The sequence below is a fragment of the Podarcis pityusensis genome (genome assembly GCF_964106645.2).
Source record: "Podarcis pityusensis genome assembly, chromosome: 8".
Classification (NCBI taxonomy): Eukaryota; Metazoa; Chordata; class Lepidosauria; order Squamata; family Lacertidae; genus Podarcis; species Podarcis pityusensis.
Genome location: NC_138033.1, coordinates 80,922,411 through 80,948,825, shown reverse-complemented (window position 1 = coordinate 80,948,825; position 26,415 = coordinate 80,922,411). Strand labels below are relative to the sequence as shown.

The 26,415-nt window shown below is 49.3% G+C and overlaps 1 protein-coding gene across 29 annotated transcripts in view; it reads left to right on the top strand.

Moving 5' to 3' along the window:
- The window catches only part of EIF4G3 (eukaryotic translation initiation factor 4 gamma 3), a 78,040-nt gene that overhangs the window by 43,388 nt on the left and 8,237 nt on the right, over positions 1-26,415 (top strand). For 20 of the 29 annotated variants that reach the window (XR_013989662.1, XM_081017260.1, XM_081017254.1 and 17 more), the window contains 19 exons: positions 536-715; positions 2,684-2,798; positions 4,288-4,394; positions 4,925-5,047; positions 5,719-5,827; positions 9,023-9,877; positions 13,551-13,639; positions 14,521-14,773; positions 16,325-16,458; positions 16,996-17,115; positions 17,869-17,979; positions 19,986-20,156; positions 21,025-21,222; positions 22,830-22,976; positions 23,131-23,367; positions 23,857-23,961; positions 24,317-24,449; positions 24,899-24,993; positions 25,413-25,506. Coding sequence is in view for 28 of the 29 variants with exons in the window: in XM_081017260.1 (XP_080873386.1) it covers positions 536-715; positions 2,684-2,798; positions 4,288-4,394; positions 4,925-5,047; positions 5,719-5,827; positions 9,023-9,877; positions 13,551-13,639; positions 14,521-14,773; positions 16,325-16,458; positions 16,996-17,115; positions 17,869-17,979; positions 19,986-20,156; positions 21,025-21,222; positions 22,830-22,976; positions 23,131-23,367; positions 23,857-23,961; positions 24,317-24,449; positions 24,899-24,993; positions 25,413-25,506 (3,376 nt within the window). In the remaining variant the exon portion in view is untranslated. The remainder of the gene's footprint in view (positions 1-535; positions 716-2,683; positions 2,799-4,287; positions 4,395-4,924; positions 5,048-5,718; positions 5,828-9,022; positions 9,878-13,550; positions 13,640-14,520; positions 14,774-16,324; positions 16,459-16,995; positions 17,116-17,868; positions 17,980-19,985; positions 20,157-21,024; positions 21,223-22,829; positions 22,977-23,130; positions 23,368-23,856; positions 23,962-24,316; positions 24,450-24,898; positions 24,994-25,412; positions 25,507-26,415) is intronic. The other 9 variants (XM_081017275.1, XM_081017277.1, XM_081017272.1 and 6 more) reach the window with 3 other exon arrangements.

Below are 26,415 nucleotides of genomic sequence, written 5' to 3'. Positions count from 1 at the left end.
CATTGAATGTTGAGCGTTGGGAGATGTCGTCGTCACACGTCCCTAGTCCTCTGGTTGACATTTGTATGGTCAGAGAAGTTAAGTTTAGATCCAGGAAGGGGTTGCCGTCTACTTAGATCATGCCCGGAGTGATGAAGAAGCTTCCCCAGTTTCAGGCAGGTCAAGGAAGGTAAGTGTGTGGTTAGCCTAGGACTGAACGCCAGTGCAGGTGTCAGGTTTCTCTTGGCATCCCCTTTAGAGAAGTGGCCTTATACAGTCCATCTCCAAATGACACCCATCACCATTCCTGCCCTGCCCCCTCACTTCCAGGGCAGGACTCGTTAGATGCAAAGACTATCCTGGTCAGACTCATCACTTTTCTCCCCCCACCTGCGTTGCACGTGGGGCAAGTGGGCTTCCGAGGCAGAAGACCCTTGGCCAGAGAGGGCCAGCTAGTTGTTGATCAGGTGCATGGCGAAAGCACCATGAGTGCGGCGCACTGCTCTTCCAGGAGATGGCCGGCTAAAATATGGGGCTCCTTGCTTCCCTCCTCCAGTTTTTCCAGAGGCCTCAAATCCAGCCTCCCAGAGCAACGATCCAGAATAGCAGCCCTTCCATCCGTCCTGGTGCACAGACGCCAACCGCTGTCTATCAGACCAATCAGCACATCATGATGGTGAACCACCTTCCTATGCCGTATCCAATGCCTCAGGGCCCCCAGTACTGTATACCACAGGTAAGGTCACAGCACCCTTAAAATGATACAGTTGACTTGCATGTTAACCTGCACAATCGCAGCTTCACAGGCTTGGCACCCAGCCAGCTAACAGGGCACAAATTAAACCTACGCAAGGTGAAGAACTCATTAAGCCTGTGTGAGAGCTTCCCAGTCCCTGGTAAGCAAGTGAGAGAGCTTAAAAGCTCTCTGCCTTGCATGGGGAGGGCAAGACCCACACAATGCACTGGCATTTCAGCAAGGTAGCGATGCTCATGCCACGGTGTTTCCAGGGTTGTTTTGACTATAAGCAATTTTGGTTTTATGTGACATCCCCAGAAAGGAACCGCGGCGCAAGTTGCGAGTTGACTGTAAAGTTTTGCCATTAATGGCAGGTAGGGCAAGTCAGGGAGGGAGGCATGTAAGTGCTCCTGTTCTTTAATTCGGCTGGTGGTGACGATGTATCTGCAGCTGCCTGCAGGTTGTGTTCAATGTCAGCCCTCCTGTGACTCAGCTGGGTGCAAGTTAAATCCACAGCACAGGTGTGCTTCCGTTTCCCTCCTTCCCCTGAGTTTTCAGTCCTTGGGTGGAAAAGGGGAATCGGGGCAGGTCTGGGAGGAATCTCTGGCACTTGGTATGCAGGCACCTGCCTTACCCAGGCCATTGGCCCACCTAGCTCAGTATTGTCTACACTGACTGGCAGCAATGGCCCCTAAGGTTTCAGGAGAAGGGGTCTTTTCCCAGCCCTATGTGAAGATGCTGCCAGGTGATGGACTACATGGAATTGGCGGAAATGACTGGCAGAATCCGTGACCAGGGAGAAGAGTCGGTGGAAGAAGATTGGAAGAAATTTAAAGATTATTTACAGAAATATTGCAAAATTAATGAATGTTAGAGTGATGTTGGATTGAAGTTAAGTGGCTTCTAGCTGTACAGGCTTTAAAGTTATAAATATATCAAGATTAAGGATTAGGATTAAAAAGGTTAAAAGAATGGAAAAATTGGTGTTTAATAGGTTAAAACTTAATGTTATAATATACTAAGATTAAGGATTGGGATTAAAAAAGAGGGAAAGAAATTGCTGGATTAACAAACTGAATTGGAATACAAAAGAGGGAGGTATGAGGAGGTCCGGGAAACAAGTAAATGTAAAAGAAGTCATGAAAAGACGGAATTTTTTTTTTAACTGTTTTTTCTTTTTACTTTGTTTTTTTTCCCCGTTTGTATTTTGTAGTGTGTATTTTTCTTTTTATTCTTAAATTTTTCTTTTTTATTAATGTGATTCTTTTTTTGTGAAACTATAATAAATATTATTTTTTTTAAAAAAAAGAAGATGCTGCCAGGGATCAAACCTGGGGGCCTTCTGCATGCCAAGCAGGGGCTCTGCCACTTTGCTGAGACCCTTCCCCTGGAATTTTGGAATCTTCAATATATTTGTTTTATTTATTTATTGCTTTTTTAGCTCCCAGCATTCCTCAAAGGTATTCAGAGCAGCATCGCATGGGACTGTATCCAGCTAAGTTTTACTCAGAGTAGACCCATCAAAATGAACACACCTAGGTTAACCAAGTCTGTTGATTCCAATGGATCTCCTCTGAGCAGGCCTACTGTTGGATACAACCCATGATGTTCAGTCTCCCCCTTTTTAAGTCTTCACAACAACCCTGTGAAGTAGGTGGCTGCGCCCTTTGTATTGCCCTCCACTGCTGCATCTTTTCCCTCTTTGCTCTGCCTGGTGTGGGAAGAGAGGCCAGTAAGTAGTCTGGAATTGTATTGATTGTGGACTTAGTCCCTGCTGCCAAGGGACCAGCAGGTCAGGAAGTGGGCGACAAACTGCCCAGCACTTGCCATGAGGCCAAGAGTTGGCATTTGCAGGGCCAAGTGGGGAACTGCATTAATGGCATCATTAATAAGTTAGCAGGATAGCTTTTCCTGCTCATAAAGCGCCGTGCGCCATTTTCTGAGCCTCTTGTGCCATTTCTGTTTCAGTATCGTCATAGCGGCCCTCCGTATGTGGGCCCCCCACAACAATATCCCGTTCAGCCGCCAGGGCCTGGACCATTTTATCCAGGACCGGGACCCGGAGAGTTCCCCAACGCCTATGGTAAGAAGAGGTTTCCTTTGAAGGGGGATGGGTAGCAGAGCAAGGGCCATTTGATATGGTCCTTTCACCCTGTAGACTGACCTTTATGCAAACCAGGCTTCCTGTGTTCGTATTCCACACCTTCAGCACTGTAGCATTCCCATTTTGGCTTCTCTGTGTTAAAATGAATATACAGGAGGCCTGCAGGTTACATTCCAGGGGTTCACATGCAAATGCAAAATCATGCAAAGCCAGGAAAAACCCCAGAATCACCCCCGTTTAACTGTCCCTGTCTTACTGGGCTCTGGGAAGGTCATGCGAGGCCTCTGGAAGAGGCGGGGGAGCTTCTGTGAGATCTTGCTGGAGTCTCACACAGTCTTCCAGAGGTGTTGCACAGCCTTCCCAGAGCCTTCACCTTGCTTATCAAGATCTGGGAAGGTTGCATGAGATCTTGTATGAGCCCTTATGGCTGCCTGCCCCCTCCAGTTCGTTTATTTTCCTGCCATCTGCACAAAGCTGCAGTTGTGCAAATAAATCACATGTAAGTTGCAGGTCTAAATTGTGACTTGAGTAGATTTTCCTCTTTAATTTTGATGAATGAATTCTGTCACTTTGGCTGCATTGCCTTATTGGTGCGCTCTGGTCATCCTGGGGCAGAGGGGGCAGGAAGAGAGTTAGGCAAGGACAACCAAAGCACTTAACTGCTGGAGAGCTTGCTTGGAGATATTCCTTTGGCACCTGAGGTCAGAGCCAGCCTTGCCATCAGAAGGCGTAAAATGGTGTTTTAAAAAAAGAGGTATGGGAGTGGATTGGGGGCTGAAAATCTCTGGAAGCTGGAGTCTGCCCAGCTTTCTTGTGAAATTGGGGCATGTTCACCACTTTGCTTAGAACCTTTGGCAAATAGGAGACTCTGAGGTCTTTACTTTCTTAGGAGTAGAGGGTGCACTTTGCTTTATTGGCTCTGGTGGCAATTTTGTGTGTGTGTGTGTGTGTGTGGGCGCGCGTGTGTGTGTGTGTGTGTGCATTCATGCAGAGGTTGAGGAGGTGGCTTTGTTCCTCCAGGAAAGAAACTGAGCCTGTCATGTCATTGGCCCATTCCTATGGAACTCTTTGCCACTGGAGATTCAGCGGGCGCCTTCTGTGCCAACTTTTAAATGCCTACTGAAAACTCTTCTGTTCCACTAAGCCTGTGCAGGCAGTTAATAGTACATCCTTCCACAGTGGTCTAATAATGCTTGTTTTTATTTTTTTTATGGTTTTACTGTATGGCTTTTCATTGTAGTAAGCTGCTGTGATATACACACACATATGCAAGCCTGGGGGGGGGGCACTCCCAAGCAGAGGGAGCAAGTGGCCCCTCATTTCCCTGACCTTGAAAGAGGAAAACTAGGAGTCACACTTTGAGGTAGCTCGTCCTGGGTGAAGGGACGTGGCTTTGAGCGCTTTGCCACAGGCAGGCAGCCAAAGGAGTGAGCCTAAGATTTTCCTTGTCCCCCTTTACCCACCGCAGGGGCACCTTTCTACCCAACTCCCCCGGTGTATCAGTCCACACCCATCATAGTGCCTACGCAGCAGCAGCAGCAGCCAATCCCACCAGCCAAGCGGGAGAAGAAAACGGTAAGAGAGCTCTGCAGCTGAACGCTGAGCCCTGTGGGTTGAAGGGAGAAGCTGGAAACTGGGGAAGTTGACACTCCCCTCACCATGGGAGGAGTCTCTCTCACAGGTGTTCTGTTTAAAGCCTTTGTTGTTATTTACTCACCTTCCTCCTATGTGTTTTAAGGTGATATATGCAATATAATCAAAACAGTTTAAAATAGCAGCAAACGAATGGGAAAACCCTAAAAAGAAACACCCATTGTGGAGACCTCAGCCACTTAGAAAGCTTTTCGGAACAAAAATACCTCTTGGCAACACCTTAGTGGGCGTTATAATGGGGGTACCTTTAGGGGTGGGGGTGTAACATTATAAAAGGGGCACCTCTTGGGGTGGGGTTTCCTTCCACCATGTGCTGCTGTGGCCCTTGGTGCGGCCCTCTGAACTGTGAGTTGCGAGTGTCATGCTCCCCTCACAGCATGAGGCTGGACCCCCAGCCAAGCCACTTTTTGGGGGAGGTGATTTGAGCGGGTGCTTCGTTCCATCCTTTCCAGATCCGCATCCGAGATCCCAACCAAGGGGGCAAAGACATAACGGAAGAGATCATGTCTGGTGGAGGAAGCCGCAACCCCACACCTCCCACGGTTAGGCCCTCGTCCACGCCCACCCCACCCCAGGTAACTGCGTGGGGACGGACACATGGTGGTAGGAGGCTGGCACTCATTCTCTGCTGTAGCCTCCTTGCGCAGCGTCTGTATCCCGGTGGCGCTTCTTGCCCTCACCCTCTCCTTCTCATCAGCTGCAAGGCAAAGCCAGTCGTCCTTGGAAAACTTCTTGCCAGAGATGAGCCAGCTTCTGAGGGCAAGGAAAGTTGGAGAAGGACCTTGGCTGCTTCAGGCGGGAGGGTCTCCAGGACTTGGGTTGTGGAACATGCCCCAATTGTAGCTCCTCTCGGTTTATTGTTATTCAACACTTGATTTTTTTTTTAACAAAGTGCTTTGAAAGGCTTTCAGTTGAATTGTGGCAACCTTTAAATAGTTGGGTAGGGGAGAGGCATGCTTTCCCCCCAAATTCCATGGCATGGGGGGTGTCCAGATAACTGGTTGTGCCTTCTCCCTTCTCGCTGCTGTGAATAGTAATTTGTCTTTCTCCTCCTGCTGCTTTTCTCCCTCCCCCCCCATGCGCTTTTTTTTTTTATGACCGTATATCTTATTTCTTCCTTTTCTTGATTTTTTTTTCCTTTCCAACCCAACTGGGTTTTCTGCCCCTCTTGCTCGCTTGTGTTCCATGTTGCTAGTTTTTATGTTCGCATGCTCATTATCACCCTTTTTTGTACTTCAAATCCCAGCAGCTGCCCAGCCAGGTCCCCGAGCACAGCCCTGTGGCGTTCGGGGCCATGGAGAGTTCTCACCTCGCTGCCAGCACCCCCATCGCTGTGACAAGCGACCTGAAGCAAGGTGGGTGGACGGATCTCTTTGTCCCAGTTTTGAGAAGTGCTCTCCCTCTCTCTGTGAGGAGCCTCGAGAGCTGGTGAATCTGTGAGCCTGAACACTGAATCACTTCTGACCTTGTGGAAAGCACCACGTTTCAGCTTCCCATCTGCAAGTTGGTGGTGATGATAACATTGACCCACCTTGCTGGTTTCTGTAGCGCTTTCACAAGCAGCCTGTTGGGCAAAAACACATGAAGTTAACAAGTTTTCTGAATTTTGGCCAAGGCAGACTAGGGGGAAAATGTGTCATGAATGACCTATCACCGATAGGAGCACAACATCTGGAAGGCACCAGGTTGGCAAAGGCAGTCTCAAGCTAGTGCTTAAATGAGCTGTAAATTCTTTGTGACAAGGAAGCCCCTTCTTTGGCACCCTAGAGCCATCAGTTACCCCCCGCAGCTTGACTGCTGGCCCGTTGGGCAGCTCCTTTCACACTTGCTCCCCACTGAATGCTCAATAGAACCAAGTGCTTCTTTGCTGCCAACACCTCCGCAGGGGTGGTTGACGTAGGTGGCTGCAGCAGCGAGCGGTCGTGGTCACAGTTCTGGCCAGTTCTGTTGTGACCCAGCACAGCCACTCTGAACCTGGAAGGAGGGCAGCAACTGCCAGCTTGGAGGGGCTGCCCAGTTGCTGCTCTGCTGAGTGCTTAGAGGGACCCAGCTGCACTCCTTAGGGTTCTCCATTGAGGAGGGAGGCAGGTGTAGCTGAGGTTGTTGGTATTCTGTGGGGTGGCTGATGGAGAAGACATTGGGGGAATGATACATTTTAGGGGCGTTGTTGGCAGGGTTCTGAGTCACTGCAGCTGCTATGACTCTCTTGGCCAAGTAGGAAGGAGTCTGGTTGGGGGGGGGGGTGTTTGTAGGGCTGCCTGGGCTGACAGGCATTCATAGTTGTTGCTCTTAATTTAATAATGATGGTGTTAATTTAATATTCATTTCGCTGTTTATAATTATGCATGGGTGGGCTGTCGCTTGTTCTCTTTCTGGTTGTTATAAAAACATTGCAACAGTAAATGCTCTTAAAATACACGTCTTTACTTCTGTTTTTGCAATATAACTTAGAATATATCTAAGAGCCTTGTTGAGACTTGATGTATCCATGAAACAGTCTGTGCTTGTAGATGTCAAGATTAGAAATTAAACCTGGTCTTTGAACACCTTGCACATTTCTTGAGTTCCCCCAGCTGTACAATGGGGCTTTGGGTTGTAACTCCTCCTTCTGGCATATGCAGGGTCACCTTGGGGTAAGACTCTGGGCAAGGGGTGGAGCAGGTAACGGTGACTGGGCAATTTTTAGTCTTTATTTCTTAAATACATAACCCATCTGGTGCCCCAGGCAGTTAAAATTGGATAATAATAATGGCAATAAACAAGGCAGGTAAAATCACTTCTATAGAATTAATTAAATACCACTGGCACTAGAATAAATTTAAACAATTTATAGGTACTGGGGTCAAACACCTGTCAGGATAAAAATGCACAGGTGCATCTCACATTACGTCGGGGTTATGATCCTGGCTGTCACGTGCAAAGGCAAAAGCATGTAAAACTAGAACAGCCTCTGGAATGGTCCTGCAAGACCATCCCTACCTGTCCACAAGCAGTGCTGAGCAGGCCTTGCCCCTGCCCCTCCATGTAAGACACCTCATCATTCTCACTAAGCTGTATAAAGGTCTTGCAAGGGTGCTCATGAGATCTTGGACAAGGCTTCCAGGGTTTTTTTCTTGCTCTTCTGGCCCTTTTTATTTTTAAAAAAATTCAGTGATCCGTGTAAGGTATGATCAAGAAAGTGAAATCAGCCTAAGGTGCGATCTACCTGTATTTTCTTGCTGGCAGAAGGGATTATATAGACTCCCCTTGATATGGGAGCTCTAGACATTGGGAGCAGACGCTGAAGGGGCTCCCCAATTAGGAGCCCACCAAATGTCCTTTGGGTGTTCACAGGACAGAAAGAAGAGCCCCTCTGGAAAATCTTGACGTCCAGACCTCATGTGAGAGACTGTAGTTACTGGGAGTGAGCCACATTCTGCTTTATGTCTGGCCAAAGGCAAAAAATAAAAAAATGAAGATGTTGCATTCAGTCAGTTCATGATAGCTGATCTGAAAGTCAGAGGCTGGCTGCAAAAGCTTTGAGAAAATGGCAGCCAGAAGATTTCTCAGCCTTGCGACTCCCACAAAACTAGTCCTCTTCTTTCCTAGTGGTGCTTCAGTGCCCTTGAACCAATCCCCTCAGTTGCTGCCATTGTCTTTGGTGACCCTATAGCAGAGGTGGCCTTCCAGTGTTCAGTCCCTTATTTACTGACTTGTGCAAGACAGTTGGGTTTCAGATATTAGTGGCAAAACCTTTTTTGTAAATAGCGACTGGCCCTCTTGACTGTGAGTTTAGAAAGGCACCAAGAGTCCAAAGGGGGAAGTTCAGTTGGTCCCTTGACAGTAGTGACAGGAGACACCAGGCCCAGCCTAGCTTGTGGGGGTTGGGGGCGATGCATGCGCTCCACTCGTTGCATTGGCTGCTGAATTGGGCTTGCATCCCAAGATTCCCATTGTACATCTTGCATCTCCACCCCTCATGCACATAACAAGACTCTTTAGGGTAAAAAACGAATGCTGTGGGGCGGAGGGAGCTCCAACATAGTTCTCAGGACTTGAGACATTGTCTTTTGATTTATCCTGTAAATGCACATCCATGTTGTTAATCAGCGTCTTCGAAGCAACCTTGGCAAAGAAATCCACAAAAGGGCCCGTAGTTCACTTTTTTCACAGCTACACTGCTTGCACATGGGAGCCCTTTGTGGCTCCAAAAAGTCCCCTCCTCTGTGAGGAGGTGGTTCTTAGTGCCAAGGCAAGTGGCCCTTGAAGCCAAACTGCCCTATTAGGAACCACCAAAGAGAACAGCTAGGGTTTGGGGGCTCAGACTCCTTTTGTATTGCCGAATGGGTGGCAAGCAAACTTGACAGAAAAGAGCAGCACATTGCTTGCTTAATCCCCATTTCTTCCTTCAGTAACCTCTGGGCTGAGAATTGAGGACTCTGGGCAGGGAGGTGCGTGGGGGTTTCTGCAGTTCCTCTTGGAAAGTGGGAGTGCATAGATAATTGATGCAAATTCATTCTGATCTGACGAGTTAAATGGCCCTTTCTAACTCTTCCATTTTTTCCCCCCAGAAGAGAAGCCTAAAGCAGATCCAGTATTAAAATCTCCTTCCCCTGCCCTCAGACCAGAGCCTAGTGGAGAGAGGAAAGATCAAATGGGCCTGACAGCAGAGACCCCGACCACCTCCTCCTCCGAGACCTCAACAGAGCTTCCTCTCACGGCTTTGCCCTCCCCTGCGGTGGTCATTGCTGCCGCCACCACTCCTCTGCCTCCTACATCAACGTTTGCACCAGACTCAGAGGATGGATGTGAACTTGCTTCCTCAAAACAGGAAGCCGCACCTCTTCACAGTGCTGTGCCCTGCATGGAAGTGCCCGTCTGCCCCCCAACAGATGACGCCAGCGCGGATATAGGCAGGGAGCCCCCTAGAATAGTCCCCAACGACCTCCAAGTGACTGCTAGTACTAATCTAATTACTGAACTGAACGGAGTTAGTGAAAGGGTCACAGTGACTGATGGCATCTTGGAACCAGATCAACCAGAGGCAGCTGGACCCTTGGCTGTGGATCTGGAGAGCCCAGAGGCACCTCTGGACGAGGCAGAAAGTGTGCCACTTCCAGCTTCCGTCGCTCTTCCCGCTGTTCCGTCTCTGCCTCCATCTCCTCCTCCCAGCCCTCCTCCCGTTTCTGCCGCTGCTACTGTTAGAGCGATGAGCCCTCTTCCTCCGCCACCATCTGCTTCTCCTCTCCCACTACCTGGTGCCCTCCCTGCCCTTCAGGGGGATTTAGAAGGAGAGGAGGCCACAAGAACTACCCTTGGCGAAGACACCCAGGAAAATCTGGAGAAAGAAGAGGTGGAGGTAGACGGACAACCGGAGGACAATGCAGACTCTCAGGGCTTGAATTCAAAGAAGGGCCCCGGAGCAGGTGAGTATCCTCACAGGGGGTCACAATGGTCTCTCCCAACTTAAAAGTCTGTGGTACAGTTTATTCAGAGCCTGGACAGCTTTGCGGGGTTGCGGGGGGGGGGGGAGGTTGGCTGCACAGGGGAAATAGGATTAGTTGCCTCAACTCCATGTGTGAGTGTGTGCTTTCTCCTGTTCGGTTGCAACTTGGAAAAGGATCCAGAAATGTGTATTTCAGAGGGCAGCTAAGTAGGCCCAGAGGAGGCCGGATGGGTGGGAAATTTGCCCAGTTCCTTAGATTTTTTTCAAATCCTGAAGGGGAGACAGGGACTGATGGGGACGGGGTAGGCTTGTTTCCTTCCCCACAATGAACAGGGCTTCTATGGTATGATGAGCAAAAGCGAGAAACAGCCTGTGAAAGTGGTTTGTTTTTATGCTTCCTGCTTTATCTAGCAGAAAGCAGGCAGAACAACCATTTAGGGAGAGCTGCATTGGTGGGTGGGTGGCAGACTTGGGATGGTTCAAATGCTTGGCATTTTGCTGCTTCTCTCTCTCTCGTAAAAAAATAATTCACAAAACCCACCTTCTTTTCTGGCTCAGAATCACTTCCCATATTACTCATTTTTAAGTTATTTTTATCCTACATCTTTAGGATTGGGCTTTTTACCTTTGCACTGTTCCCTTTCCTTTTACATAAAAAGAAACCCAAGCAGTCCCCCGAGTTGCTCCCAAATGATTTGTGAGATTACTTGCCAACACCGCTTTAATGTTAAAAGTTTCACTGTGTCTCTGAGAAATATGTATGGTATTTGAATTGCATTTCTTATCAAAGAGATCATCGCCCCAGTTTGAGGTAGTTTTCTTTTAATTTTCTCTAGTTGCACAGCTTTGCCAAAATAATTTCTCTTTTCCTTCCTTCTTCCGCCCCATAGAAGCCAATTATGGGATGTTGGTGGCTTGTGAGGATTTGAGGAAAGTCAGCCAGCAGCAGCAGCAGCATATGGGGTGTGGAGTTTAGATGGGAACTAGGAAAAGCCCCTCTTTTTTTCTTGTGTCAGTGTAGCACCTGCTTGTTCCTGCTTCTCACCAATATTTTGTGTGAGTTGGAAGCTGCCTCTCCAGGGTGCTTGGGTGCCTTAGAAGGTGTGCTTGGATTGTTGTCCTTTCAGACTTGGGCCCTTCACAAGCACGTCTCTTAATCACGCTCTTGATCTGGGGAAGATTGCAAAGCTTTCCCTCTCATCTGTGTTGCAGCTCCCTGTGTGGGCATGCGCTGAAGTGGTGGAAAGTAGGGAAGCCAGCTTCTGTAGTGCTGCAAAGGACTTGGTTTGGCAGTGGAGCCTCCTTGCCAGCAGAGATGCTGACAGCACCAGGACATGACTTGGGGGTCTCTGAAATGGCTCTTCGCACCCAACTGCCATTGTCTGAATGCTGATGCCATTCCTTCCTCCTCTGCAAACATGGGGGCTGCTGCCACCACAGACGGAAGTAGATGGTAGCTCCTCCCCCCTCTCACCCAGTGCCATGGGGTGCCTCATGTGGGCATGGCCTGGACTTGCACACACCCCTCCCAGGGTTCCTCCTGAGCCTTGCCTGACAGGGCAGTATGTCATAGTCTTCTGCCATCGCATTATGACATGGCAACAGGGCTATGCTCCGGTCAAGCCTTAAGTTTCATCCCTCGGACCTCCCTGCGATCCTTTCGTCCTTGGTCATTGGTGGCCAGTGCTAGTGGAAAGGGAGGCCGTGGGCTGCTTTGTGGGGTAGCCACAGAATTTGCAGTTCCTGTCCTGGTGGGAGAATCCCAGGTATGTGCTTAAGACAGTTCACCACTAGCATTTCTAAGCAGTGGCGTTTGTCTTCTGGGCATCTCCCTACGTGGGAGGAAGCACTGGGTTCATTACTGAACTCTGCAGTTAACTTGAAGGGGACTCTGGGGGGAGTGGGGAGAGAGAAATCACTTAAGAGGGCATTATGGCCATCAATTGTTAAAAAGAGAAGCATCTGGGAATGTTTTAATAACCGTGACTCCAGGCGTATGAATGGCTGTTCTGCAGTTCTAATGACTTCTACTTAGGCTGGCTCTGAATTGCTAAAGTCCAGAATATCTTGGGTTGGTCTGTCAGGTGCCGCTGAGAAGCATCCGGTGTTGCTTTATTAGTCCTCATTGCCTTTATTTACGGGCGTTCAAAGAAGCCGCCGCACAAGGAGGCCCCTCTCCACTATCCTCTGTTTCTATCATGCTTAAATATTGCAATTAGAAGGAAGGAGGGAGGTTTAGGGTAATTAAGCCTATTACAATTTAATGCACAGACGGGGGGTAACTTTTGCTTTGTGGCTTGTTTTGAGGAGTAGGTGAAAAGTTGCCTGTTGCACAGTTATGCAGGTCATTTGTGTGTCCACCAGTAACTAGTTTCTGTGGAAAGCCCTGACCATTTTCTGAACTGGGGGAAGTGAGTTTGAGCCCACTGTGGCTGCAGCAGGGCAGGGTGTGGGGAGCACATTTCGCACCAGCCTCCAGAGGTAGTAAGTAGGTGGTGAGCTCTTTGTAGATAGTTTTTTTTTTTCCCCTACTGAGATGGGCCTGACTGATTTCACCAGCTGAAATGCTGCACTCATTCCTGGAAGGATAAGACCACCAATAGGACACAGTGGCTATGTGCTTCCTTCCAGATCAGAGGCCTCTTGCTTCTGAATACCAGTGGGTAGAACAGGCCACCAAAAATCTCTGTGGTTTTCTGCGAGTAGACCAGGAACCCCCATGCATTTCAGTCGGTAGACCTGGCTTCTGAGAATCCCCATCCTCACTAAATAGCAATCGCTGGGGAAGAACAGCAGGACTGAGGGTTAAGTTCTTTTCCTTGGGTCAAAGCTGGCCAGGCTCTTTGTCCCCTCGTGCTTTGTCACAGCTCTCTGGGTCCACCGTCTCTTCCAAGCTGATGCTGTTAACAAGCTGCTAACCCTTTGGCACATTTTAAGGTGCTTAGACCTATTTCTGCTCTTGTTGGCAACAGAAACAATATTAAGCAAAGAAGAATCTGCACTCATGGTTCTCCAAAGCCACCTCTCTATATAGGCCCTGTTGGTGTTTGCCCTCTGGTGTTGGAGGTGTAGAACTGCACTGTGGCTGTGTTTTGACTTGGTGTGGGTGTGCATGAGAGAAAGAGATAATTGGGATGGGGGAATCTGATCTTCCAGGTTGGAAGCACAATGAATCATCTTTTCAAGGGGCATTTAAAATTACACTGCAAAAATCAGTTGCTCTCAATGTTTCATTTACAAAGTCTCAGCCAAGAGTCATACAAGAGGACTTACATAGGCCGCTTTGTGTCCCCACTGCACCCCACAGCTGCCTATTGCTGTGTCTTGCCTTGGACCAAGGAAGAGGCAACAGGGCCAGGGCCAGGGCCACGCTTCCGTAAATTGTCAGGAAGTCAGAGGAACTTCAGTGAGGGGCAGAAGTGTCACCTCTTGGTTAATTTGCACCTCTAGAATCTCTTGAATTGTTTTCCTAATGTCAGCTGTCAATGTGACCCCTTTCCCCTTGTCTTCAGGTTGTTTCTGTGAGGCTGAGGCAAGTTTCTCCCCTCCCCATAGTTTTAAGTTTACTGGAAAAAGGGAGCCCGTGCTCAAGGCTGTTCTGTTCCAAGCAGGCTCCGGATTTGACAAATAACCTGTCCAACTTTATCTTGTAGCCCAAACAGCTGCAACTGCACCAAAGATGTGGAACAAACCAAAAGAGCGGAGCCAGGCCGCCGAGGAGGGGGTGGAGGCCGAACCCGAGGTAAGGTGGGCAGGAGGGCGGAGAGGTGGGGTGCTCAGGAGCCATCGTGCTGCCAAGTTTCAAGGGATTCTCTGGCCCTAGAGGTGAACCTACTAAGCCAGGGGCCCCAGAAGTTTGCCTAGTTTCTGATTTTGAGTGACTGCCCTTGTAGAGAGGGATAAGTTGAGGAAAATGTTAAGAGTGCTACAACCTTCATCAGACTCCTCTCCAGACTCCCATTAGCCAGCTAGGACTGGCAGTCCAGGAAATCCAGAAGGCACCAGGTTGGCAGAGGCTGCAGTATTGTTTGCTAGTGGAGCTTTTAATCAGTTCTGATGGGGAAGTGTTGATTTGGTGGGGGGGGGGTCAATTGAAAAACAAAATCATTTTAAAAAAATCATTTGGGCTGTTCTGGATGCTTTACAGCAACAGAGCAGTGTCAGTACTTTGGAAACTATTCCAAAATGATAGAAACTGGAGAATGCCTGGTGTGTTTTTTCAAAAAAAAATCCATAATCTCTGTTTGGCCAGTATTTCCCTTTTTCAGACTGAGAGCCTTTCTCCCTCATGGGCAGCCTTCCAGGGGCCAGTGGAGGGCAGGGCCAGGGGCATAAAAAAGAAGGCAGGGCAGTAGATGCAACTCCCACCCTTTGTACAGTCATGCAGGATTCTACACGCCACTCCATCTAGGCAAGTGAGAAGTATTCTCACGGCTCCAACCAGGTGTGCAGCAGCAGAGCTAAGGAAAGGGGCATTTCCTTGGAAGAGTCCCAAGGACCAGTGAGAGGAGTCTGGAGGGCCACATGCGACTTCCAGTCCTTAGATTAGAGGCAGTGGAGCTTTGTCTATTGAGTGCTTGGCAGAGAGTAGGGCGCTGATTTGGGGCTTGCTTGTTGTTTCAGCCTAAAGCAGAAGTGGAACCTGGAGGTGACAGGATACTTGAATCTGAACAAGAGGCAATGAGCCAGAAGACTTGCCCTAGGAGGGACTCCCACTCTGACCTTAAGGTAGCGAAAGCTGCGGAGGAGAATGGTGAGCAGGAAGGGGAGCCCATTCGCAACGGTGCTGAGAACATCTCCGAGGGGGAAGGAGGTGAGGGGAATTCAGGCTGCACAGAGAGTCCCAGTGAAACCCCGGCCTGCCAGTATAAGCCAGGTAAGTCCCAGTCACCCTCTGCTCATCTTACCCTAGAAGTTGTGGCATCCTCAGCAGTGTTGCCTTTCCGTGGCATGGGCTGTTACTCCTCTGCCTCTTTGGGGGAAACAGCATTTCTCTTAGCAAAGGGGTAAGAGAAAGCAATGGGAAAGGGGCCCTAGTTACCTGCTTTGCATGCAGAAGGCCCCAGCTTCAGCCCTCGGCAGCATCTCCAGGGCAAGGAGAACTGCTGCCAGTCAGTGTAGATGATACTGAGCTAGATCAACAGAGTAAGGCAGCTTGCTTTGTTCCTATGTAACCAGGAAAATGTTGAGCAAGCTGACAGAGAGAGAGAGAGGGAGAGAGAGAGAGAGGGAGAGAGAGAGAGAGAGGGAGAGAGAGAGGGAGCCTTCCTAGGAGAGGGCTTGGTGTGGTGTAAGATGCAGCTTCTGGACTAAGAGGGTGATTCTTTGATTCAAATCTCCAGGCCACCTCCGGAGTTTAAGGGCTGCTTCATGCAGTTGGCAGGCATTGTACACATGAGCCGGAAATGGACAGTTGGCTATGACTTGCCAGTATTTTGAAAGAAGTAGCTGGCTGCAGGTGGAGTGAGCCCCTTGTGAGGTGGCTTCTGGAGAAGAAGGCATCACGCCATGTCAATGCTTTTCCTGCCTGGAAACCTGCCTTTGCTGCTTGGTTCCCTGAGATTCTGACTCTGAATCTGTGTGGATTCAGCAGGGCACGTGGTGGAGCCCACGCTGGCACCTCCAGGGCCCTAGCTGGCAGCCGTCACTGCACTTACGCCTCCCGACTCCCTTCCAGGCCTTTTAATTTTTCATGTGGTGCCAGAGCTCTCGTTTCCAGGATGTCAAACTTGTGGCTCCAGATGTTTGCCTCCCTTTAAAGAGCACTTCATTGGTGGTTAATTCCTGAAAATGACCCTTTGAAAGACTGAAACATATAAATTCTTTATAGAATATCTGCTGGGCCTAGACTACCGTCTTCTCTACAAATCTCTGCTGCGTTGCCCCTCTGTGTGATAAAAGTGACCACCTGTAGCTCTTTGGGCAACCTATGCTCCCTGAGCCTCCAGGTGCATCTGCACAGAGCAGAGTGCACAACTGTCCCTCTGCTGCATGCTCTGCTGCTGCTTGTACTGTGCTTCCCAAGGGTTCTTTAGAACAAAGCTACAAAACCTGTGGACGGCTGTCCCGGTGCTGTCCTGCTCCTGCTTCTTCCCCTTCAGCATCAAACCCTTCTTTTTTTCCTTCTGTGCAAAGAGATGCGGGGTGGGGGGGGGGTGTCCCTCAGTCAAGAAAGGGCTCAAGCAAGGCTCCATGTGACCAAATGGATGCAAAGCCAGACCTCCACAATCAGAGTGCAACATTCTTTTTCCACGGAGCCATGCACTCATTCGCTCGACCATTTCGTGACTTCCCCACAAAATGGGGACAGGGTGAGGCAAAGGAGAAAGACCCCCATGACCACAATTCTAATTGGAGCAAGGGGGCCTTGGTGGGAAAACATGGCGCAATGAATTGCCCCATCCTGAGGCTGGTGGTGTCATTACAGAGCAGTGGAAGCCCCAGGACTCCGAAGGGAAGAAGCAGTACGACCGGGAGTTCCTCTTAGACTTCCAGTTCATGCCTGCCTGCATCCAGAAGCCAGAGGGGCTGCCGCCCATCAGCGATGTGGTCCTTGACAAGGTATGGGGCTAGTATGTAGGCAGAGGAAGTGAGTTTGTGGTGGCGGCTGAAGGTCGAGAGAAAGGCATGCCTAGTGTTTTAAACTGAGAACTTGGATTTTGCAACATTTTGAAGACCTGGTCCGAATTAATAAGGCACAAGAGGAGATGCTGCCACTGGACTGGGTTTAAAACTAGATGATATGTATGCAGCTTCCCCAAAACATTCTTCTAGCCCCAGGAAGCAGAAAACCCCCAGTTCCCTTCCCCTGAGCTGCCTCTCTGTCAACAGACATGAAGAAGCTTTGCTTTCTGGTGGTGGGGTAGTTAGATGGCCTTGAACTGCCATGCCTCAGTTTGCTCAGCTTTAGCAGGCACCCCCCTCAGAGGTTAAGTAAGAAAAGAAATGGAGCTTGATGGGCAGGATGAGTCATTGGCTGTGCGTTTTGTTTTCAGCTGTAGCTCTTGAGGCTACTTGGGAGTATCTACCAAATGCTGCTGTCTGTGCAGACGGTTGCTGCATGGCTACCCGTAACTTTACATTTTTCTACTAATACAGATCAATCAGCCAAAACTGCCTCTTCGAACTTTGGATCCTCGGATATTGGCACGGGGTCCAGATTTCACACCAGCATTTGCTGATTTCGGAAGACAAATCCCTGGAGGGCGGGGCACACCTGTAAGTGTCAGAGTTACATCCACAGTTAGAAATGACCTTTTGCCTTTTCCCTCCAGAATCTGGAGCAGCTCCCAATTTGGGAGCTCTTCTGCAGTCACGTTTTCTCAGTTTCTCTCTTTCCTTCCTCCTCTTCCCTTTTCCTCCTCCCTCCGCTGGTCTGTGCCTTTCCTCATTCTGTCTTTCTTCCCATCCCTTACTTTGTTCTCGCATCTTTCTATCACCTGTAAGGCTCCTCCCGTGCTTCCTTGACTCTATTTGACTGGAAAATAGTGTTTTTCCCCTCTGAAGGAGTCAATTGGTTCTGTTGACACAGGTGGGCAGGAACATGGCCACCAGCTTAGTATTCTGCTGAGGTTCTGCTTCTTGAGCTCCTTTGGTTTCTGTATAGTGGGGGCCTGGAAATGGGGAGGGGGAGGCCAAGCAGGGGCGATATGGGGCTGGGGGGGGGGGAGAAGAAGAAAAAGAAGAGGAGAAATCTTCTTAAAATAATCATGGGGAGTCAGGTGAAAGAAGTTCTTTGCAAGTGGCACCTGCTTCTTGGCTTGCAGAATAGCCATCCAGTTAATGGGTTTTTAATGGGAAATGACAAAAAATGGGGGGGGGGTTTGGAGTTAAATTTAAGCTAAAGACCTACCTTCTGAAGTTGTGATGCCCATCTGCTGTAACAGACACCTACTTGGGCATGTCAGGTCTTTCTGTGTCAGCCTGTGGATAATACCTTCCTCTCCCCCACCCCTTTCTTTCTTTTTACAGGCCTGCAAAGTGCAGCCCCCACCTGGACTCCAGCCCCTTGCTCGGTGTGGGCCCCCAGCATGCCCTTTGTTGGTCTCATCTCACCCACAGCTGAGGAACCTGACCATAGGGGTAAGCCATCCTGCCCCCACCCCCAGTTTCCTCCCTCACTGTGAGCGTCTTTTTGCAAAGCCTTCTCCTCTGCCCTCCTGTCTTCAGAGGAGCTAGCAAACAACCCCACAGAGCACAAGCCTGTAATGGAAATGGCACCAGCCTTGCCTTGTACTCTTCTCTAGGCTGCCGTCTCTTCAGTGGTGGGTGGGACAGCACCAGCAGAGGGCATACTGGGACTTTGGCCTGAGCTGGATCTGCCCTAGGGCTGCTCTTCGCAGTCCTGTGTAGAGGGGGAGACCAGGTAAGTCCTGCTTGGCCTGTCTTCGTTTTTCTTTTGGCTTGGAGCATTTAGCAGCTCGTGGATGCTCCATCTCAGCCTTGCTGAATGGCAGCTTTCCCCCCCTTCTGCATTTTGGAAAGTAACAGCTTTTCACTAACCTTGGTACCTGGTGGCACAGTTAATCGGGTAACAAGTTTAAAAAAATGCATCTTATTTTCAAAAAGGACTTGGGTGAGGTGAAGTAGAAATAGGTACAAATAGCTTAAGAAAAATAGCCAGCTGCTGTGCTGTAAAAGCCACCCCAGATGCACCAGGAGGAAGGCCTTAATCTAACTCAGTGGCTCAGTTTTCTAACGCTAGAAAAGAATGCAAGGGACATTATGTTACAGAAGGTGCCGGAGATAGAGGATTGAATTATTGTTGATTGTGGTGCTGATAGGTGAATGCTGGCTGAGGGCTACCATGAAATGGCAGCCCTTACGTCTGACTGCAAAATATTAAACATTCTTGGGTGGTGTTTGGGAATGTGTGGTTGGGAGCAGTGGTTGGGAGTGAGAGGTATGGGGAGGGGGCAGGGGGACAGAAGCGAAAATCTTGTGTCTGCATCAGACCTGATGTGGCCGGCATCGTGAACTTCACAAGTTTGTAACAGCTCCTTTGCTGCTTATTCCTGCCCGGACTGGGAGATGATTTTGCTCTGCTTTGTGTTGAGCAGAGACTCCTGCTGGGGGATGTCCGTGAAACACTTTTTGAAGTGCCAAAATAAAGGTATCCTGCTGCCTGTTAGGGTATCCCATAATGATCACTGCTTCCCCCAAGATTTGTAGAAAGGGACCTACAGTAGCAGGTGCTACAGCTCAAGCTGCTGGTGTAGAATTTAAGCACATAGAGGAGCTCCTTGCTGCATTTTGGATGTCAAGGGCTGGATTCTCAAAGGAGTTGATGTGGTGCTGGTGCCTGCGTGCAAGCCTTAATTAGTGCAGAACATGTGCGAATGGTGAAACCTCAGGAGGAGCGAGCTGGTGGTTTGCTGCCCTGTCCCACCAGTCAGGTTTCTTGTTGGCACTGTCTCCTCAGCAGCACCATGGGCCGGTTGGAGCTGCGTCTGGATCACACTGGCCTGTGTACTCTGGTGTGCCTCTCAGGCAAAGTCCTGATTATTTGCTTGGATATGGACCTCATGTTGCAGGATTGGGGCTGTTGTGCTCACTTGCCAGACAGCAGGGGGAGGTGTGTTCTCCAGCACCTTTTAAAAAACCCAAAAAAACCCCCACTCTTTCTCTTTCTTCCTCCTCCTACCTTGCCCTTCTTATATGTTTGGTTCTCTTGTACCTCAGAAGGTGCAGTATCCTGAAAACTGGGGTTGTTTATCACAGCCACAGTGAAACATGGTCAGGAAGGCTCAGCCTCAGGTAGCAAAGGAGGGGCTGCTTTTTGTGTGGCAGGGACTGCTTGCCGGCAGCATTCCGTCTTGGTTCATATTCTCTCTGTGGGAAAGGTCTGTAACTCCATGCTTCAGTCCTCAGTGGTATCTCCAGGTAGAGCTGAGAGAGTTTCCCTGTCTGAAACCCTGAAGATGGACTTTGCATAAGGCAGTTTGCTACATTCCTATATTCACCTGCATAAATTCCCAAGTAGTGTTGGCAGAGCAGGGTTGCTTTGATGCTGGATGTCCTGTATGTGCTGTTTGAGCCTCTTTGTGTTAAAAGGGACTTAACATTCAAGGGACTGGTTTTTCTCTTAGCTGTTAAACGTTGGACAGCGGAGATCTCAGCCAGGCCAGAGGCGGGAGCCCAGGAAGATCATCACGGTTTGTGTCAAAGAGGATGTACACCTGAAGAAAGCTGAGAATGCCTGGAAGCCGAGTCTGAAGCGTGAGACGCAAGCGGAAGACTCTGAGAGCATCAAAACCCAGGTGAGGCAAGAACATGAGCCTCCTGGCTGGGCTGCGGAGGGGCTGGCCCTACTCCCCACTTTAACACCCACCCTTAGCTGTAGCATGATTTGCATGGCTAAGAACAGGGTGGTCCAACGTGCAGCCCAAAGGCCGCATATGGAAACATTTGACACCCCCACCTCCCCACCCCTCGTGCTGCCTTCCCAAGCTGAGCAAGTGATGTGCTGGGCTGGGGGAGGGAGGTGCTCTAACAGGGTCCTAGAGTTCTGTCACCTTCTTCCCAAAGCCTGGTTAGTGCTTTCCTGCTTTGGAAGGGGGTGGGAGGGACTCACTTACCCGGCTACGGGAAGGCAGCACAAATTTTGGCCTCGCTCCTCCTCCCTCCCCAAACACACGGGTTCCTTGTTGAAATACGATTGCGGCCCACTTGATACGAAAAATTGGACCTCCCTGGCTTAAAAGGACAAGTGAGGATACCAGACAACCTACTACCTCTCTGGCAGGTGTATTTTCTCTGTGTTATCTACTTGACTGTTTCTGCCTTTCCTTGGGGGAGGAAAGAAAGGGGATCCCACAGAGGACAGACTTCCTGTGTGGAATATATTTGCATTCTGATCTGCCGCTGTAGAAAGCTTTTGCTGCTCTGGAGTCTGGTTGTTTCAACCTGGCTGTGTCTGAACTTCCCTGTCTGCCTGTCTTCCCCTTTCCTCCTGGAGTTGCTATGAACATGGGTGGAGCTGTTCAAGCTGACATGGGATGGTTTGGGCATACGGCGCAATGAAGCGTCCATGCCTGGGTACTGAAAGCAGCTGTCTTGGGCCGTTGCTCTCCTAGGCCTTTGGCCTCATTTGAGTTTTGCACCTTAACACCTGCATTTTCCCTTCAGGAGCTATTCCGCAAGGTCCGAAGCATCTTGAATAAGTTGACACCACAGATGTTCAATCAACTGATGAAGCAAGTGACTGATCTAACTGTGGACACGGAAGAGAGGTTGAAAGGCGTCATCGACCTTGTGTTCGAGAAAGCCATTGATGAACCCAGCTTCTCTGTGGCCTATGCAAACATGTGCAGGTGTCTCGTCACGGTAAGTGTGGTGTGGGAAGTTGGAAGAGGAAAATACCCAGTGGGAGCGGGGGAATGGCAGAGCTCCTTCTTAACATGCAGGAAAGCCCAGATTTGATCCCTGCCATCTGCTGTTAAAAGGATGATTTGAAAAGGACCTTATTGGCCTGAGTCTCAGGAGATACCGTATTTTTCGCTCGATCACACGCACCTGACCATAACACGCACATAGTTTTTAGAGGAGGAAAACAAGAAAAAAAAATTCTGAATGAAACAGTGGATGTATCATTTTTGTGCTTCATGCTGTGGCCACAGACATGTGATTTGACGGTGAGTTTGGGGTAGCCCAATGCAAAGATCCTGAGAATCCATGTGGATCTGTGCTTTGTTACCACGTTTTTGCACCATTGCAGCCCCAGGCAACAGTGGGTGCGTGATTTTTTTGGTGCAGGCTGTAGCCATGGACATGCTATGTGATCTCATGGTGAATTTGGGGTGACCCAATGCAAAGATCCTGAGGATCCATGTGGATCCGTGCTTTGTAACCACGTTTTTGCACCACTGCAGCCCTGTTTTTGCATCAGATCATTGCTATGTGATCTGATGGTGAATTTGGGGTGCCCCAATGCAAAGATCCTGAGGATCCATGTGGATCCGTGCTTTGTAACCACGTTTTAAGTGGGGAGGGAAGGAAAAACATAGAAGGGACAAGGAGCACCGAGAGGGGTGTGCGGAGAAGCAGCTGGCTAAGAATGCAGGAGAGGTGTTTTACCGGAGGGAGGAAAGGAAGGCAAAAGTTCCCCCCACGCACCCACCCAAGCCAGCCAGCTCTCTCTCTCTCCCCCCCCCCCCCCGCATGTTGCAGCACCGGAGCACGGAGAGGAATTAGAAGGAAGGACGCTCTGCTTTCCCCTCTGCTTGCCTGGAGGGGAGGGGGTTTTCTCTGCTCTTTGTTCCGTTTGAGCAAACACAGTAACAAACAGAAGCGGGTGGGCAGTAAGACCCTGAGGCAGAATGCAGGAAAGCAGCAGCTTCCTCTTTTCAAGGCTTCCCTTCTCCGGACGATTGATATTTGTCTGATTTTTGCCTTCACTCGCGCCTGTCGGCTCCAGGGACCACACATTCGCTCAATAACACGCGCAGACATTTCCCCTTACTTTTTAGGAGAAAAAATCTGCGTGTTATAGAGGGAAAAATACGGTACTCTGCCATTCAGGGTAGACAATACTGGGCTGAATTGACAAAGAGTTTGCTCTGGTCTGTTATCTGCTGCCTTTTAGACACCAGAATGAAAAGGGGTTTATGGGGAGGTTGTCCTGAAGATGCTTATCTGAACCAGGCTCATGCAGGCAAATAATAATAGTACCTTTCCATAATAGTTCACCTTTGATATTAAAAGTTTATATATATTATGTATATGTATATATTACTGTGTTGTTTTCAGTATGAATGCTGTGAGCCAGTCTGTTTGCTCTAATATGTTTTTATGAATAATGGCCCGTAAATATTTTTATAAATAAAATGATAAAATGCTGGTTAGGAATGCAGCAAGTGATGAGAGTGCCCTGTTTTGCCTGTGTTGTGCTCACCGTCCTCCTCCTTGGCCCTTTTGACACGTGCTGCACACAGCTGAAGGTGCCCATGGCGGATAAGCCCGGGAGCTTTGTCAACTTCCGGAAGCTACTCCTGAATCGTTGCCAGAAGGAATTTGAAAAGGACAAAGCTGATGACGATGTCTTTGAGAAGAAGCAGAAGGAGCTGGAAGCTTCCACAACGGTGAGTGTCTGCAGAGCACCCTCTGTGCGCTCCCAGGAGCAGGGAGCCCAAGACATGGGAGTCCTGTGGTGTTGCTGGCCTGGGAAGCGAGGCCATGGGCTTGTGGTGTGGCAGGCAGCCCTTTCTCACCACCCCTTCCTTCTCTGCCCCTCAGCCAGAGGAGAGGACGCGGCTCCACGATGAACTGGAAGAAGCCAAGGACAAGGCCCGGCGGCGCTCCATTGGCAACATAAAGTTCATTGGGGAGCTCTTCAAGCTGAAGATGCTGACAGAGGCCATCATGCACGACTGTGTGGTGAAGCTGCTGAAGAACCACGACGAGGAGTCCCTTGAGTGCCTCTGCCGCCTCTTGACTACCATTGGCAAAGACTTGGACTTTGAGAAAGCCAAGGTTAGAAGAACCTGGCACCCACACGAAGACCCTTGGTGGCTGTAGCCTTTTCTGTGGGCTGCTTAGTGGCGCTCGTGCTTTCCCCTAGAGGATGGGGCAGTAGGGTTGCTTTGCCCCTTGTGTCATCAGGGAAGAGTGAACACCCAAATCCATCTTCTTTGGTTCTGAAAAGAACTTAAGTGTTCAGAAAAGCTAGATCCATACCCCTTACTGGCCCTTCTTCATACCCGCCAGGAGTGGATGGAATGTGAGGCCACTTGGAAAGTGCAGGGGCGGGTGGGTGACTTTTATGTATTTCTACGTAGAAACCTCTTTACTTTTGCCTGGCTGGGATTAGCCCCTGTCCAAAGGTAAGAGTCACCCTCATTTCTCCAGGCCCTGAATGGTTTCCCAGGAGAGGCTGGAAAGGATCCCCTTCCCCATCCCCCGCTGTAAGGCAGTTTTTCATGTTCCTATGAAATATGGTGAGAGCATCTGTGTTTCCTCTAGCCTCGAATGGACCAGTATTTCAATCAGATGGAAAAGATAGTCAAAGAGAGGAAAACCTCTTCCAGAATACGATTCATGCTTCAAGATGTCATAGACCTCAGGCAGGTACGTGTCCAGCAAGGGAAGCAGATGAGTAATTGTCCACAAGAGAAAAGGGGTACTGCCCTCACCTGGCTCTTAGTCTTACCTTGAGAGGGTAGTTCTTGGTTTTTTAAAGGGCTGCCAGAGACCATCTTTTGATGATGGGCAGTGGAGCTGCTGTCTCCTGCATCATGGGCTTCTGTCATGGGGTAGCTGTGGTTTTACAATCGACTTGTGTCACGCTTGTGGAAGGAGCTTGCGAGCAGTTTTCCCCTCAGTAGAATATCCCGCTTCCTCTGTCTGCATCAACCACAACTACCCCACAGTGTGCAGGGGAGAAAGAAGGCCTCATCCGTCCTTTCTTTCCTGTCTTCCACAGTGTAACTGGGTCTCACGGAGGGCAGATCAAGGCCCCAAGACGATAGAGCAGATCCATAAAGAAGCAAAAATTGAAGAACAGGAGGAGCAGCGGAAAGTCCAGCAACTAATGACCAAAGAGAAGAGGAGGCCTGGTAAGTTCCCAGAGTTCCCATCTGATGCTTGACCAGGAGGAGAGAGGAACAAGGGTCCATGTCATGAGAATTGCCTCCGGTGTCTTGATTATAGAGCGCCCTGTCCAGGTTGAATATCTCTTTCTGCCCATATGCCTCAATATATATTGTTAAGCATATTGGGGAGCAACCTCCAGCCATTTGTTCTACTAGCGTGTGCATGGACCATTGCACAGAATAGGCAAATGGTGAAACTGCACAGATAATTTTTTTAAAAACCTGCCACACAATTGCTTAGGCAGAAATGCAAATTGAAATGCACTCTTCAGCTAGATGCGACAGAGGAAACATAGCAGCCTTATTCCCATAGGCTCTCAAGCTTCGCTTTACACATACAACTCATCCCAGACCACTTTAGCTACTATATCAGGGTTTATAAAAAGTAACCTGTTTGTTTGTTTTGTTTGCAGGTGTTCAGAGGGTAGAGGAGGGTGGCTGGAACACGGTGCAGGGGGCGAAAAATACCCGTGTTCTGGACCCCACCAAGTTCCTTAAAATCACCAAGGTTTGTATGGAGGAAGAATCTCTTTCTGAGAGGAATCCTGAGAAACCAACTCTCCTTTGGTTGGTCATCTTCCACATTCCCAATCCTCAACATCAGCCCTCCCAGATGTTTTGGATTGCAGTTCCCACAGGCTCCAGCTTCATACACCTACAGTAGCTGGTGCCAGTGGGAACTGTAGTTCAAAATGCCTGGAGTGTGCCTGGTTGGGGAATCTTGGTTTTTCTTGCTGCCCTGCCCTCCAAGAAAGCTGTTTGTCTATCTGTGCATCTAGGCATTTTGAACTGGGAAGTGGGAGAGAGGGTGGCAGTGAGCCGGAGGGTGGGAGGATTTGTTTCCTTCTGTGAAACAGGATTGGGTGGGGCGGTTCCAATCCCCAGCAGGCTCTCCCTGATTTGTGCTCCTGTCTGTGTGTCTTTCAGCCCACAATAGATGAGAAGATCCAGCTTGTGCCTAAAGCCCAGTTGGGCAGCTGGGGAAAAGGCAGCAGTGGGGGAGCCAAGGCCAGTGAGATTGGTGAGTGTGGAGGCCCCCCACCCTGCATTTTGCTCTGTGCACCCTGAAAAGTGCTGGCTGTTGCTGTTCCTCGTCAAATACATCTCCTTGTCATTTCTCCTTTTTTGGAATTTCCAGTCTTGGCCTCCTTCCTGTTATGAATGGGCTGTGCAAACTCCATATTCAGTGCTAGCCCTCCTCTTGGTACACCCACTAAAGTTAAATGGTTACAACTATCTTAGGTTCATTAAATTCAGTGGATTTACTTTGGGAAGGACTTAGCCTGATATAACTCCCATGTTCTACTTCTTCTTTTTCTTAAACATTCAAATATTTCACCAAAGTAATTGAATTGGTAGATCAAACCAGCGCTTGATCCGTTTCCGACTGTAGTGCTGCAGCAGTCTGTAGACAACACACTATAGTACTACAGTCGGAAACCGATGAAGAGCTGAGAATAGCATGATTAAGTTAGCTAGAGAGTCTCCTGAAAGAGCTGGTTTTTGCTTGGCTCCGGAAAGAGCTCAGTGTGGGAGCTTGGCAAATATCTTTGGGGAGTCCACACCACAGTGCTGACGTCTCTACTGCAAAGACTCTGCCCTGATTGGATGATTGCTGAGTTTCACTCAGTATCAGTGCCTGGAACAAGAAATCAGAGCAAATTATCATAGCATCCATGACAGATGGCCTTCCAACCTCTGCTTAAAAACCTCCACTGAAGGAGAGTCCAGAACCTCCCAAGGGAGTCTGTTCCACTGTCGAACAGCTCTAACTGTCAGAGGTTTTTCCTGGTGTTTAGTCAGAATCTCCTTTCTTGTCATTTGGAATCCATTGGTTTGGGTCCTGTCCTTCGGATCCAGCAGAAAACAAGCTGAATCCAACTTCCATTTGACTGCCCTTCAGATATTTAAAGATAGCTATCTCCTCTCA